At 37.2% G+C, this 14,671-nt stretch overlaps 1 protein-coding gene across 8 annotated transcripts in view; it reads right to left on the minus strand.

Moving 5' to 3' along the window:
- Positions 1-14,671, minus strand: part of DMD (dystrophin) — a 2,264,041-nt gene that overhangs the window by 1,238,504 nt on the left and 1,010,866 nt on the right. For all 8 annotated transcript variants that reach the window (XM_070604303.1, XM_070604310.1, XM_070604305.1 and 5 more), the window contains 2 exons: positions 13,604-13,717; positions 12,457-12,612 (listed from right to left, as the gene is read on the minus strand). In XM_070604303.1, coding sequence (XP_070460404.1) covers positions 12,457-12,612; positions 13,604-13,717 — 270 coding nt within the window. The remainder of the gene's footprint in view (positions 1-12,456; positions 12,613-13,603; positions 13,718-14,671) is intronic.

Below are 14,671 nucleotides of genomic sequence, written 5' to 3' on the forward strand. Positions count from 1 at the left end.
ACTAAGTAGAGTTTTATCTTTTAAGTAACAGAGTTGTAATTATAAAGTCTTAATATATAACGCATAGTTTTAGTATAATGAAGTTTTCATGGTATTTTACCAAACACTAAATATGTGCAGAACTATCATGTTAATTTTCCAATCATCTTTAACTTCACAATCATCTTAAGCCTAATATAGTTAAATTAAAACTATATTAAGTTCTTTATTCTCCTAGGCAAATGTAGTACCTGCTCTATTGAAATGTAAATAAATGTTTCACTCTGATACAGCTAAAATATGTCTAACAATTATACTAGTTAAGGTATAAAGATTATTTTGCATTGTCACTGAGCCTATAATAAGCCTAAGTAAATATGCTGCTAAATTTCTACTCAGATGCTCTGCTATAATCTTTTGAGGTAGTTAGCAAAGCGACAACAATGTTAGAGCGACTAACAGAACTTAGCCAATGACTTGTAGTAAAACAAATATTGCATGCTCTAAAACTAAACCAGAAGAAAGGATCAGGAGTGATTTGGTTTTTGAGGAAAGAAAGGTAGGAAGTCATTCTGAGGTGACAGCACGAGTGTATTCAAAAGAACACCAGCTTTGGAATCAGGATACTTGGACTCAATCACTAGCAAGCTGAGTGAATCTGGAAATATCACTTCATTTCTCTTTATCTCAGCTTCATAACTAACCTAACAGTTGGACCAGATGATTTCCATAGTCTATTCCAAATTTAACATTCCACAGCTCTACAACTGATCAGAGAGACAGAGAAACTTTTTGTGATTTCATATTTTAGAAGGATTTCTGTGACAAGGTTTAGATTAAACTGACAATTTTTCCTCATCTTTATCACATTAGTGATGCCAACATTCTAGCCTTAAATTGCCCAATCTACCCCCACAGTTTCAGATTACATTGCCTCAACCTCATAGATAAAATAGAAAGTTCTTCATGTTTCCTGTCCTAGAATTTGTAAATCTAAGAATCATAACTGCCCCTCCCCACTCCACTTTCCTTTTTCCCCTCTGCTTGTTGAGATATAAATGACATATAACATTGTGGGAGTTTAAGGTGTACAACATGATGATTTGATACACGAATATAGTGTGAAACAATCACCACAATAGGATTAGTTAACGCTTTTATCACCTCACATAATTACCATTTTTCTTTTTGTTGTGAGAAATTTAAGATCTACTCTCTTAACAACTTTCAAGCACATAATACACTATTGTCAACTATAGTCATCATGCTGTAATTTAGACCCCAAGAACTTATTCATCATATAACTGGAAATTTCTGTCATTTGACTGACATCTCTTCATCTTCTCCACCCACCAAACCCTGGCAACCACTATTCTACTCTCTCTGAGTTCAGCTTTTTTAGGTTCCACATATAAGTGAGATTATACAGTATTTGTCTTTCTCTAACTTCACTTTGCATAAAGCCCTCAAGTTCCTTCCAGACTGTTGCAAATTGCAGGATTTACTTCTGTGTCATTGCTGAAAATACTCTATTGTATATATACCATACTTACTTTACCCATTCATCCATTGACAGACACTTAGGTTGTTTCCTTATCTTGGCTACTGTGAATAATGCTACAGTGAATATGGGAGGGCAGACACGTCTTTGAGATCCTGATTTAATTTCCATTGGAAATATAGCTAGAGTTGGGATTGCTGGAGCACAAGGTAGCTCTAGCTTTAATATTTTGAGGAACCTCCATACTGTTTCCATAGTGGATATACATCCCTGTCAACAGTGCACAAGGGTTCCCATTTCTCCACATCCTCACAAGCACTTGCTATCCGTCTTTTTTGATGATGACCATTCTAATAGGTGAAAGATCATGTGCCTCTTTTTTTTCAGGGGAAGATTTGCCCTAAGTTAACATCTGTTGCCAATCTTCCACCCCCACCCTCACCCCCTCAAAGTCCCAGTACATAGTTCTGTATAATTCTAAGTTCTTCCGGTTATTCTACGTTAGCCATTGCCACAACATGGCTACTGACAGATGAGTGGTGTGGTTGTGTGCCTAGGAACCAAACCCAGCCTGCCAAAGCAGAGTGGCTGAACTTTAACCGCTAGGCCATCAGGGCTAGCTCTCATTGTGGCTTTGATTTGCATTTCCCTGAGGATTAGTGATGTTGAGCATCTTTTCATATACCTGTTGGCCATTTGTATGTCTTCTTTGGAAAAATGTCAATTCAGATCCTCTGCCCATTTTTTATTCAGACTGTTTGTGTTTTTTGCTATTGAGTTGCATGAGTTCCTTATATTTTTTAGATATTAACTCCTTATCTTATATATGGTTTACACTTTCTTCCATTCTGTAGGTTGTCTTTTAATTTTGTTGATTGTTTCTTTCGATGTACAAAAGCTCTTTAGTTTGATGTCATTCCATTTATTTATTTTTCTTTTGTTGCTTGTGCTTTTGGTGTCATATCTAAAAACTTGTTGCCAAGACCAATGTCAAGAAGGTTTTTCCCTATGCTTTCTTCTTGGAGTTTTATGGTTTCAGGTGTTATGTTTAAGTCTTTAATGCATTTTGAGTTAATTTTTGTGGTGTAAGATAGGGGTCCAATTTCACTCTTCTATGTTTATCCAGTTTTCCAAAAATCATTTATTTAAGAGGCTATCCTTTTTCCATTGAATATCCTTGACTCCCTTGTCAAATATTAGTTGTCTGTATATATAAGGGTTTATTTCTGGGCTCTCAATTCCCTTCCATTGGTCTATGTGTCTATTTTTATTACAGTACCATACTGTTTGTATTACTGCAGCTTTGTAATAGAGCTTGAAATCAGAAGTGTGATGCCTCTAGCTTTGTTCTCCTTTCTTAGGATTGTTTTGGCTATTTGAAGTTTGTGGAGGTTGTGTGTGAATTTTAGGATTGTTTTTCATATTTCTGTGATAAATGCCATTGGAACTTTGATAGGGAGTACACTGAATCTATAGATGGCTTTGGGGCATATGAACATTTTAACAATATTAATTCTTCTGATCCATGAACAAAGGATATCTTTCTACTTATTTGTATTTTCATCAATTTCTTTCATCAAAGTCTTACAGTTTTCAGTGTACGAATCTTTCACCTCCTTGGTTAATCTTATTTCTAACTCTTTGTTTTTGATACTACTGTAAATGGGATTGTTTTCTTTCTTTTACAGATAGCTCATTGTTACTGTATAGAATCGCAACTGTTTTCTATATGGTTCTGAACATTGATTTTGTATTCTGAAACTCTACTGAATTTTTTCATTCTAACAGTTTTTCGGTGAAGTCTTTAAGATTTCCTATATATAAGATCATATTACCTGCAAACAGAGACAATTTTACTTCTTCCTTTCTGACTTGGATGGCTTTTACTTCTTTTTCTTTTGCTCTGGCTAGGACTTCCAGTACTATCTTGAAGAGGAGTGGTCATAGTGGGCCCCCTTGTCTTGTTCCTGATCTTAGAGGAAAAGCTTTCTACGTTTCACTATTGAGTATGATGCTAACTGTGGGCTGGTCATATATGGCTTCTGTCATGTTGAGGTACATTCCTTCCGCAACAAATTTGTCGAGAGTTTTTATGATGAGAGGATGTTGAGTTTTGTCAAATGCTTTTTAAACATATATTGAGATGATCGTGATTTTTATCTTTCATTAATGAAGTATATCACACTATGTAGTATATTTTCATATGTTTTTGTATTACTGATTAATGTCCTTTCATTTCAGCTTGAAGAATTCCTTTCAGAATTTCTTGTAAGGAAGTCTAGTGGTGATGAACTCCCTCAGCTTTTGTCTAGTAAAGTTTTTATCTCCACTTTTTTCGAAGGACAACTTTGCTGGATAGAGTATTCTTAGTTGGCCTTTTTTTTTCCTTTCAGCACTTTAAATATATCATCCCACTCTCTCCTGGCCTGTTAAGGTTTCTGCTGAGAAATTCACTCAAAGTCTTATGGGGGTTCCATTTTAGGTGACAAGCTTCCTTTCTGTTGCTGCCTTTAAAATTCTCTCTGTCTTTGATTTTTGACTGTTTTAATGTGTCTTGGAGAAGATATTTTTGAGTTTAATTTGTTTGGTGCCCTGTGAGCTTCATGAACTTGGATTGTGAAATCTCATTCCAGATTTGAGAAGTTCTCAGTCATTATTTCTTTAAATAAGACTTCTGCATACTTTTCCTTCTCATCTCCTTCTGGGACACCAATAACTCACAAATTGCTTCTCTTGATGGTATTCCATAGTGCACATCGATTATTTTTACTCTTTCTTCTTCATTCTCCTCTGACTGGATAATTTCAAAGGTCCTGTCTTCTACTTCATGGATTTTTTTTTCTTCACATGATCTATTCTACTGTTGATGCTCGTTAGCATATTTTTCATTTCTTTCCTTGTATTCTTCAGTTCCAGAATGTTTCATTTTATTATGATTTTTCTTTTTCAAACTTCTCATTTTGTTCATGTATTGTTTTCCCAATTTCATCAAAGAATCCTTTTTTCTTTTCTTATAGCTCATTGAGCTTCCTTAAAACAGCTATTTTTATCAGACAGGAAGTCTTTATCAGGTAAATTGTGGATATCTAAGATCTTGAGGTTGCTTACCAGAAAATTATGATGATCCTTTGGTGGTGTCATGATTCTTTGATTTTCACTTTCCCTGAAGTCTTGCATTGCTATCTTTGCATTTGCAGCAGCAGTCACCTCCTCCAGTCTTTACTGACTGACTTCAGGGGAGAAGTACCTTGTGTAAGCCGTTCTAGGGATTCTCAGGCTTTCTGAGACCTTCTATGGATATGACTGTTCCACACTTCTTGCTCCCTCTCATGGCAGAATTCTTAAGCTTGCATACCTTCTCTTGATCCTGCAAAGCACCAGGTTGGGTAGTGACAGCCTCCCTTTTGCTTTCCTAAGAGTGGTGCTATATGCTCAGGTTTGTGGTCTCTCCCAGGCTTGCAGATTCAGACCAGCTTTCTGTGCACGCTCACTAGCTGCCTGCAAAAACTTGTTCCTGCTTTCATCAGGAGTGTGAACACGGAATTGGCCATATGGTGTGTGTGTGGGAGGTGTGGGAGTGGGTTTGGGTGTGTGGTGTGCTGGAGGTACCCATGGACCAGTGGGGGCTATCAATAGGCAGAGTGACCCCAGCAGCCACTGGGTGGGCCTCCTCATGGAGCAGTGATATGGTAACTAAGATTCATGTACTTTTAACACATTTGTTCCAAGCCCTAGCTGCTATTCTCCCAGCTGCTCACCACCCCTCTGTAGTGTAACTCACAACTCAGTACTATGGATGAAGTGAGAGAGAAATGGGCCTCTTTGTCAGGATCCTGCACATCTGGGGAAGCCAGGTGCCCGATTGTTTGATCTCACTTTTCCCCGTAGGAGAAATCATGAGCTGAGAAGTGTTCTCTTGGCACTGAACTATGCCCCTTGGGGGAGGGGTGACGCAGGTAAAGCTAAATCTTACCCTCTCCAATGCATCCAGTCTCAGATTTTTTTGTTCCAACAGTGTGCTGGATCTTCTACACTGGACTCCTAGACTTCCACATAGGCTCTCTCATCCGTGGGTGACTTACTAAATCAGTGCTCTCCAGGGGATACTTGACCATGGATGAAGGGCTGGAGCTAGTTCAAGGCCACTGCAGGGTCCACAGCTAGGACCGAGGTCTGGACACCTACTATGTGATTCACAGGTGGGTGAGACTCCCCCTAGGTCCCTTGGCATATGGTGCTGGATCCCATAGCTTTCACAATGGCACAAGGAGACAAGAAGATATCAAGAGCTTTGGCTTGGATTAGTGGAAGAATGGAGTTGTCATTTGTCATGCCAGGAAGACTATTAGGATAGCAGTTTGGAGGGTATATCAGGAATTTTGGGGGGCTTGTTAGATTTAATATGTCTATTACTCATCCATTTAGAGGTGTTGAGTTGTAAAACAGGTATGCAGGTCTGGGATTCAGGAAAAGGTCCAGATTGTAACAAAAATTGTGGGAGTAACAACTTACAGATAACATTAAAGCCATGAAGTTGGATGAGTTCACCCAGGAAGTGAGGGGTGATAAAGAAGAGAGAAAGTCGAAAGACTGAGCCCTGGAACAATTCAAAGTTTAGAAGTCAAGGCAAAGGAACCACCAAGGTTATTGATAATGGTCACAAAAATAGAAGGCAGACTAAGAGAGAACAAAGAAAGAATATTGATACAGAAGCCAACTGAATAAAGACTAAACATTGCATTTAATGATACGAATTCACTGGTGACTATGACAAAAACTGCTTCAGTGGAGTGGTGAGGATGAAAACTTGATTAGGGAGCATTTAAGAGAGAATGGGGAGAGTGGAATGGGGAGAGTGGAATTGGGAGAAAAGGGTTTCTGTAGAGGGGAATGGAAATGGAGAGGTGACTGGAGGGAATGTGAGGCGAAAGGAGGATCTTTTTTAATGATAGGAGATATTACAGCATAATTCTTTGCTGATTGGAATGATCCCATAGAGGGAAGAAATATATTGTTGATGTAAGAGGTAGGGGGATGTTCAATAGCTGGCATAACATCTCTCTGCAGACAAAAGGGGATGGGATCCAAGATATAAGTGGAAAGACTGGCCTTACACAGGAGCACAGACAGGTCATGCACGTCAACAGAGGGAAAGCAGAGTCTGTGAACTAATGCAGGTCAGTGGGAGTATATACAACTTCCCTTCTTGTTTCTAATTTATTAGTGAAACAGGAAGCTAGTTAATTGCCATAGAGTAAGGAGGGAAGAAGAACTGTTACAGGTCTGCAGAAAGAAATCTGTGAAATAGTTACCTAGAAGAGTGGGACTTTGAATGGATTTGAAAAATGTAGTAAGATTACCAGGCAGCGCCAAGGGGCTACTTGAGGTTTGTGGTGATGATTTCAAAATGAGTCTAGTCAGCATGATATGTGTTTTCCTCCAGCCATGTTCATCCTCCCCAGTGCACAGCATCAGTAGAAAAGTGAGTTTGACCAAGTTTAGTGTTGTCACATGGGTAAGATGCAGCAAGAGAGGAGAGGACAAGGGAGTTGAGGGCAAGTATAAGGGGTAATTTTAATGATAGATCATAAAACCTACCATGAGTAAGAAGTTACAGAGGGAAAATGAAAAGCTTCTCCGATGAGAAGTGGTAAGATCACTGGTTATGCATACCATTAGGATGGAAGAATTTCGGGGTTGAATTACTAGGGGAATGAACTGGAAAGGAAGTTGCTGGTGGCTGCACAATGGAAGCTTGAGGTTCAAAATATGGAGAAGTTACTGGTAATGACAATGTTTAGGTGATGAGGCTGGGAGAGAGTGGCTGAGGTAGGGTGGAAGACAGAATCACTGGAGGAGGTATCAAGAAACTTAGGGCTCACGAACTGCAAGAACCATCTAGGAAGATATTGAAATCACCAAGAATCACGTCAGGAGTGACAGTGAGTCAGTTGTTAAAATACTTAAGGAATAAAAGGCAGGGTGATCCAGGAGTCTGTAGATGACCGCATGCGAAAGATGTATTGAATGAGGGAAAGACAATGATCTTCAAGTTGCCAGAATGATATCCACCTGATTTCTAGAGCCAGTGTTTCTTGATAACGATTTATCATAAATTTATAGCTACTAATAATGAAAATATATAATCATGCATAATTTATCTAGAAATTATACACACTTTATACTTTTATATATGGAGGTTTATGTCTATTTCATCTCCATTTATTTTACTTAAGAAGTATGCCCATAGCAGTTACTCTTTGCTAGGTACTGGTCTGCATGCCTTATAGAGATTAACTGATTTAATTATTGTTATAAAATTCTTACGAAGTAGGTATTAATATGATCACATTGTAAACATTGGGAAACTGAAGCACAGAGAGATTAAGCAACTTTTCCAGGATTACACAGGTAGTATACAGTTAGGGGAAAGATCTAAACCCAGGCAATCTGGTTCCAGAGCTCCTGGTCTCACACACTATGTTTGCCTCTCCATGTATAAGAAATTCTTCTCCAACCATAAGAACTTTTATTTTATTCAATTTGGCCAAGCATTTTGGAGGAGTGGGTCTGGGAAATCCTTTCATTGTGAGATATGAGTTATCTTACATAAATGTTATCTTTATTTTTGTACACATCGTTGACATGCCCAGTTCAAACGTCCCACTTGAATTCCAGATGCATCTCTGACTGCTTATTAACATGACCAAAATGGAAGTATTGATCACTCTACTAAGTTAGTCAATTTTGTTCCTCCCTTAGCCCCAGTCTTTCCTTCTTCAGTTAAAGGCACCGTGGCCAACACTGTTGCTCAAAACAGAAAACTCTGAATACACTTTGATTCCTCCCTCCCCCTTCCTCTGGACTTTTAGCAAGTACTCCTCTTCAGCAAATACTGTCATTTCTACTCAAATTTTATTAAATGAAGAAAGGCATGGGTCATGTTAGAATAGGAATAATGGTCATGGATGGATGTGAATGTGGAAGCCCTGATCAAAAATATAACAAGAAAAAACTTGTCTAATTGGTTGGCAGAAACAAGAAAAATAAGACTATGTTATATAAACATAATGTTGACCACACTGAGAGAGAGAAGCTCGCTGGAGACTAGTCACGGAGGATAGAGTTTCAGCAAAGTTTGAGTCACACAAGCACTTGGGTACAGTTTTGCCCAGAATAACATATCCCCTCCTTGTGTTAACTGCTGTATGATGGGAAAATATACATAAGAATAAACAGCAGTGAGACAAAGCAACAAGTGTTCAAACCAGCTGCATCTCTATGGAAGAACTTGGAAATATTGGGAGAGGTTTGGACAGGAACAAAATATGATGTCACAAGAGGATTATATATTTCAGATTTCTTCACATCTCTCAATCTCCACTAATAATCCCCCCGTTCTTTGCCAGTATTATTTCCTACCTGGACAACTACAATTCCTACATGTCCTACATGCTTCCATTTGTGCCTCTTTGGTCTATTCTTCATATAACGTGACTATATAGCAAACTTTTAAACAATCACTTTAGATGATGCCACTTCTATGCCTAAAAGTCCAATAGATTCCCAGTGTACTTGACATACATACCAAATCCTCACTGTGACTTATAAGACAGTTCTTGACACTTATTTCTCACCTGTTTTAGCCTGGCTCATGCTGCTCCACTTCCAGTGAGTGGCTTCCCTTGAGTTTCTGAAACATGCTCAGCCCTCTACTGCCACAGAAGTTTCTCCTACTTCATTTTCTATCCAGAATTTCCCAGTCCACGCATCTAAGTGTCAGGCTCTTCTCACTAACAAGGCATCAGCTTTAATTTCACCTCTTCAGAAAAGACTTTACAGACTACCCAATAAAAAATACGTTTCCCAAAACAAAAAGTGACAAATGTTGGAGAGGTTGCAGAGAAAAAGGAACCCTCATACACTGCTGGTGGGAATGCAAACTGGTGCAGCCACTATGGAGATTTCTCAAAAAATTAAAAATAGAACTACTGTATGACCCAGCCATCCCACTACTGGGTATCTATCCAAAGAGATTGATATCAGCAATTCCAAAAGTCCTATGCACCCCTATGTTCATCGCAGCATTATTTACAACAGCCAAGACATGGAAGCAACCTAAGTGCCCCTCAACTGATGATTGGATAAAGACGATATGGTATATATATACAATGGAATACTACCCAGCCATAAAAAAGGATAAAATCATCCCATTTGCCACAACATGGATGGACCTTGAGGGTATTATGTTAAGTGAAATAAGCCAGATAAAGAAAGACGAACTCTGTATGACTCCACTCATAGGTGGAACTTAAACATGTAGACAAAGAGAACTGATTGGTGGTTACCAGGGGAAAGGGGGGTTGAGGGGTGGGCACAAAGGGTGAAGTGGTGCACCTACAACACAACTGACAAAGAATAATGTACAACTGAAATTTCACAAGGTTGTAAACTATAATAATCTTAATAAAAAGTAAAAAAAAAAAAATAGATTTCCCGCTCCTGTTACTCTCATTGAGAGCATTCTGATTGCTTACTTCAGGGCATGTATCAACAGTAAAATTAGGCATTTGTGTGATATTGTGTTAACTCACTTTCTATCTTCTCTACTAAACTGTACCTTCGATGAGGATAGATACTATGTTTATTTTATTCCCTACTTATATCTGATACAAAATGCTTAATAATTATATATTTAAATAAATAAGTAAGGAAGAAAAGGTAAAAGTGTTTCTCTAAATTGTTTTTACATGTATATGATTGATTTAATAAATATACAACAATGTAAAGTATATATAATTATGAAACTCCTTCCCTCCCTCCCTCCCTTTCTCCCTTCTTTCTTTTGAGTATGGTTCACTAATTTGTGGGTTATTTTTAATAATGACCATTGTTTATTTTAGAAATAGCTCGAAGCTTGATAATTTTTATTTGGCTACATAACTTTTAGAATTTAAGATACTCTCAACCATTTTATATCTACAAAATCAGATCATGGGATCTCAAAGTATCTTCAAGTATATCAGGCATTTGTACAATTTTGTTCCTAATTATGTGTCTTTTTCCAGACTCTGGCATCTACAAACAAATGAGGAGTTATCTTTAACCCAAGAAAGAACAACACATCCTCATTTTGTGTATAGATGTTTCTACAATGCATAGATTTACACTTCATTTCCCTTCTTTTCTCTGGAGCCCTGAATTGGTCCCAACAACAAAACTTGGCTTCCTTGCTTTTACTACATTGTCTTCCTTCTCTTCTTGAGTGCATGGTTCCTTCCTTTCAAAACCTAGGGCACTTGGTGATAAAGCTGGAGCATGGGCAGTGTGACATTCCAAGGAGAACTAGAGAGATGTGAAATCTTCTAGGGTGGGATGAGAGTGTGGCTGGGATCTGTGGAATTTTTGTTATGCAGCAGGCTAATGTGTTTACAACACTTTTCTTGAACAAAACATCCTTGGTACATTTTATAGCAGACATAAGCTTTTAAGCAAAAACATTTTAAGAATAGAGATGCTTTAAAAATTATACTTCCCTAACAAAAACATTGAGGTTTCAGCAATGTTGTTGACTTTATACATGTATTTTTTGCTGTTGTTTTCTCCCTTGTTCTAAATTAATTGGTGGTGTTCTTTCAATTGATCCATAAAAAAACATTCAACAAACAAATATCTTTCATACTGGCCTTCCAGGAAAACATCAATGGTATAATCTATTATCCAAATAATATTTTTTCCTGAGTATTCTTTTCAGTACTGGCGTACTCCAAGAGAAGAACACAAGCTAACTGACCCAGGGCTGTCCCATCTGTGAATTAATAGAACTGCTGAGCATTTGTCAGTGATGGTATTAGCTGGGTGACTTGCCCAGACTTTTACTTTTCTAAATTCTCTTCTGTTCCAAATTTAGTTTTTGCCTCTTGGCATGATTTCTTTTCAACTTTGAAAGGTTACTTAGAAATAATGAAAGACTGACTGCCTCTAATACACATGAAATGAAACCTCTCGTTAACTTCAAAAGAGGTATTGGTGTATTGAAAAGTAATTGCTGCTTTAGGTCAAAATTTCCTCTTTTGAACAAGAAGTATTTGATACAAAATACTTGTGTATCTAATATTTACTGTTCCATAATTTAATCTTGAAATTGAAAATAAACATCTACAAAACACTCTGCTGTATTAAAATGAGGAACTCAGATGTGTGTATAATTATTTTGTGTTTTTTTCCACTGAGCTATTCTTAACTATTTCCCAATTTTAATTCATTTATTGAAATAAGTGTATTGAAGAAGCCAAATGTCAATCTTAACAATCAGAAGAGTGAAAATTATCATATTTGTACATACACATGTATTACTCATTCATTTTATTGCTGTACCAAGTACAAGTATAAAGTATATTTTGTTGTTGTTGAGGAAGATTAGCCCTGAGCTAACATCAGTTGCCAATCTTCCCCCTTTTTTTCGCTTGAGGAAGATTAACCCTGAGCTGACATCTGTGCCAATCTTCCCCTGTTCAGTATGTGGGTTGCTGCCACAGCATGGCTGACGAGTGGTGTAGGTCCACACCTGGAATCTAAACCCGTGAACCCAGGCCGCCAAAGCAGAGCATGCCATACTTAACCACTAGGCCACAGGGCTGGCCCCAGTATAAAGTATCTTTTGTCAACCCAATTACTATTATAAAGTTATGCATTGAAGAAAACATTCAATGAAAATAATGCCTAAGTATAGGACTTTATTGTTCAGTATGACAGTTGTATTCAAGAAGGGCATTTTAGCACCCCAATAGGATAAATGAATACTATTTAAAATACTATGAAAATATTTTATATGCTAGACAAAGGCTAGTTTGAATTAACTGTGCTTTAATACATCAACATAGTCAAGGACTAAGCTTTAAAACGGCAATGGTGAAGGGAGACATTAGAAAAACAATTAAATAGACGCAAGTCACAGTGAAAGAGACTGTACATACCTGTCGGCACATGTGATCCCACTGAGTGTTAAGTTCTCTGAGTTCTGTTTCAAGTCTAGAAGCAAACTCTGGCTCTGCTTCATTCTTTATCTTCTGCCCACCTTCATTGACACTGTTTAGACTGGGCTGAATTGTCTGAATATCATTGACTAAAAGCTAAGGGAATAATTCAGTTTAAGCTAGCTGAAAAAACCCCACAACTAGAAATGCAACATAGACAGGAAAGACATAATTAGGAATCATCACATTACACAGGAATTTTGTCCTCTAAAATCTGAAATAAATTACATATAAATTTATACATCTCCATATATCTCTATATATCTCAGTCTCACAAAAAATGTTCAGTGGTTTTTATGGCATGAATGAAGTGGGGAATTATCTATATTCCACTTAGATTAGCTATGAAAGGAAACAGATTTTTCTTGTTAGAAAAATGTGTGAAAATGATGGGCTTTATACATTACTATTTTTGAAAGGATTTTGGTTTTCAAATGCAAGATATTGCACCAATTGTTTATCGCATGATAGGTGTGAAGGTTATTTGTAAGGTAGATTTGTTTTTTTTTTAGCTTGCATTTGCGAAGAAAATTCTTTAAACAGCAGATTATTTCCTTGTTGCTGCATGACAATGGTATAATGAATATCATCTAAAAATCTGTATTGTGTAATTTTATAGTACAGTGCAATCTACATAGAGAGAGCAACATAGTATGAAAAATAATCTGTAATAAGATATAACAAATAGTTCAAAGGATTCTTTACCTTTAAATTAAAATGCATTTTATACTAAAATAATCTGATAAAACTAGGGTTGAGTCAAAGGTACTGTTTTCTGTTTCTCATTTATTTAACCCAGTTTCTCCACCCTGGCACTACCGTCATTTTGGACTGGGTAATTCTTTGTTGTGGAGGGCTACCGTGTGCACTGTAGGATGTTTAGAAGCACCCTTGGTCTCTACCCACTTACATGCTAGTAGCATCTACTCCACTTCAAGTTGTGACAAACAAAAACGTCTCCAGACATTGCTAAATGTCCCCCGGGGGGGGGGGGGTGGCAAAATTGCCCCAGTTGAGAATCATTGATATAACCAAGTAATAGTTTCCATGTAAAAGTCTTCATATGATAGGTGTCATAAAATCTTACCCTGCACTGTTTCAGCTGTTTTTTCAGAATTTCTGAATCCCCAAGGGCTGGCCATTCCTCTTTCAGGAAGACATCAACTTCAGCCATCCATTTCTTCAGGGTTTTTATGTGATTCTGGAATCAGAGACTCATTTTAAGGCATTATTGGGGTGCTGATGTCTCCTAACACAATTCATCACAGTGATGTGTCTGAACACAAGCCCAGGAACAACTCCCATGTTTGAAGGATGTCTCTAAGTAGCTCTTCAGGAAAAGAATATTTTTACTAAGACTGCATTTTTATGGTCTACTGTATGAGCACTGGTGTATGAAGTCTGCTATTGTTAAAAATAAAAAATTACTACCAAATGTGGTTTTATGATGTTACTCTTGAGAACATTAAATCATATCCCCCTCTAGAGAAATTTTAAGTTACAAAACAATTCATGATAATACTAACAATGTGCCCTTACAGTACATAAAACAAACTATGAACAATAAACTCAATGTAATGGTGTCTTTATAGCCTCGCTAAACCTCAACTCCCACAAATTGTTTTCTACAGTTGACAGTTTAAAACAGTTGCTTCAGTTGGGAACTTTCAGACCAAGATTTTGTCATCTTTAAAGAGAAAACTTTTGCTTTTAATTTATTACATGCCTGACCAGGTTGAAGTAATGATCAGGTAAAAAATGTCATCTTTTATCATTTATAAATAGCCAAGTACCTCCGGTTATTCTTTCACATATTACCTTTTTATTTCTCTTGCTTTTTGGGGCTACTTTTCAAATACATGATTTTCACACTTCTTTATTTTCATACAATTTAACTATGCTGTCCGGATTTGCCATTTTCTCCTTTGTAAATTAAATTTCTATTGAAAATATGTGCTTCACAGAAATTCTCCCCTTCGATATGATTAATAAATTTGACTAAATCTAGGAACTTTAGATTTCAACATTATCATCTTGCTGATATCTCTCGTGTCTGGTTTTGTGCTTCTTCCACATTCACCCTTGTTCTAGTTCAGATCTATCACTAGCGCCTCGATTACTACATTAGCTCTTTTTGGTATCTGCCTCCATCTGA

The sequence above is a fragment of the Equus przewalskii genome, chromosome X (genome assembly GCF_037783145.1).
Source record: "Equus przewalskii isolate Varuska chromosome X, EquPr2, whole genome shotgun sequence".
NCBI classification, from domain to species: Eukaryota; Metazoa; Chordata; class Mammalia; order Perissodactyla; family Equidae; genus Equus; species Equus przewalskii.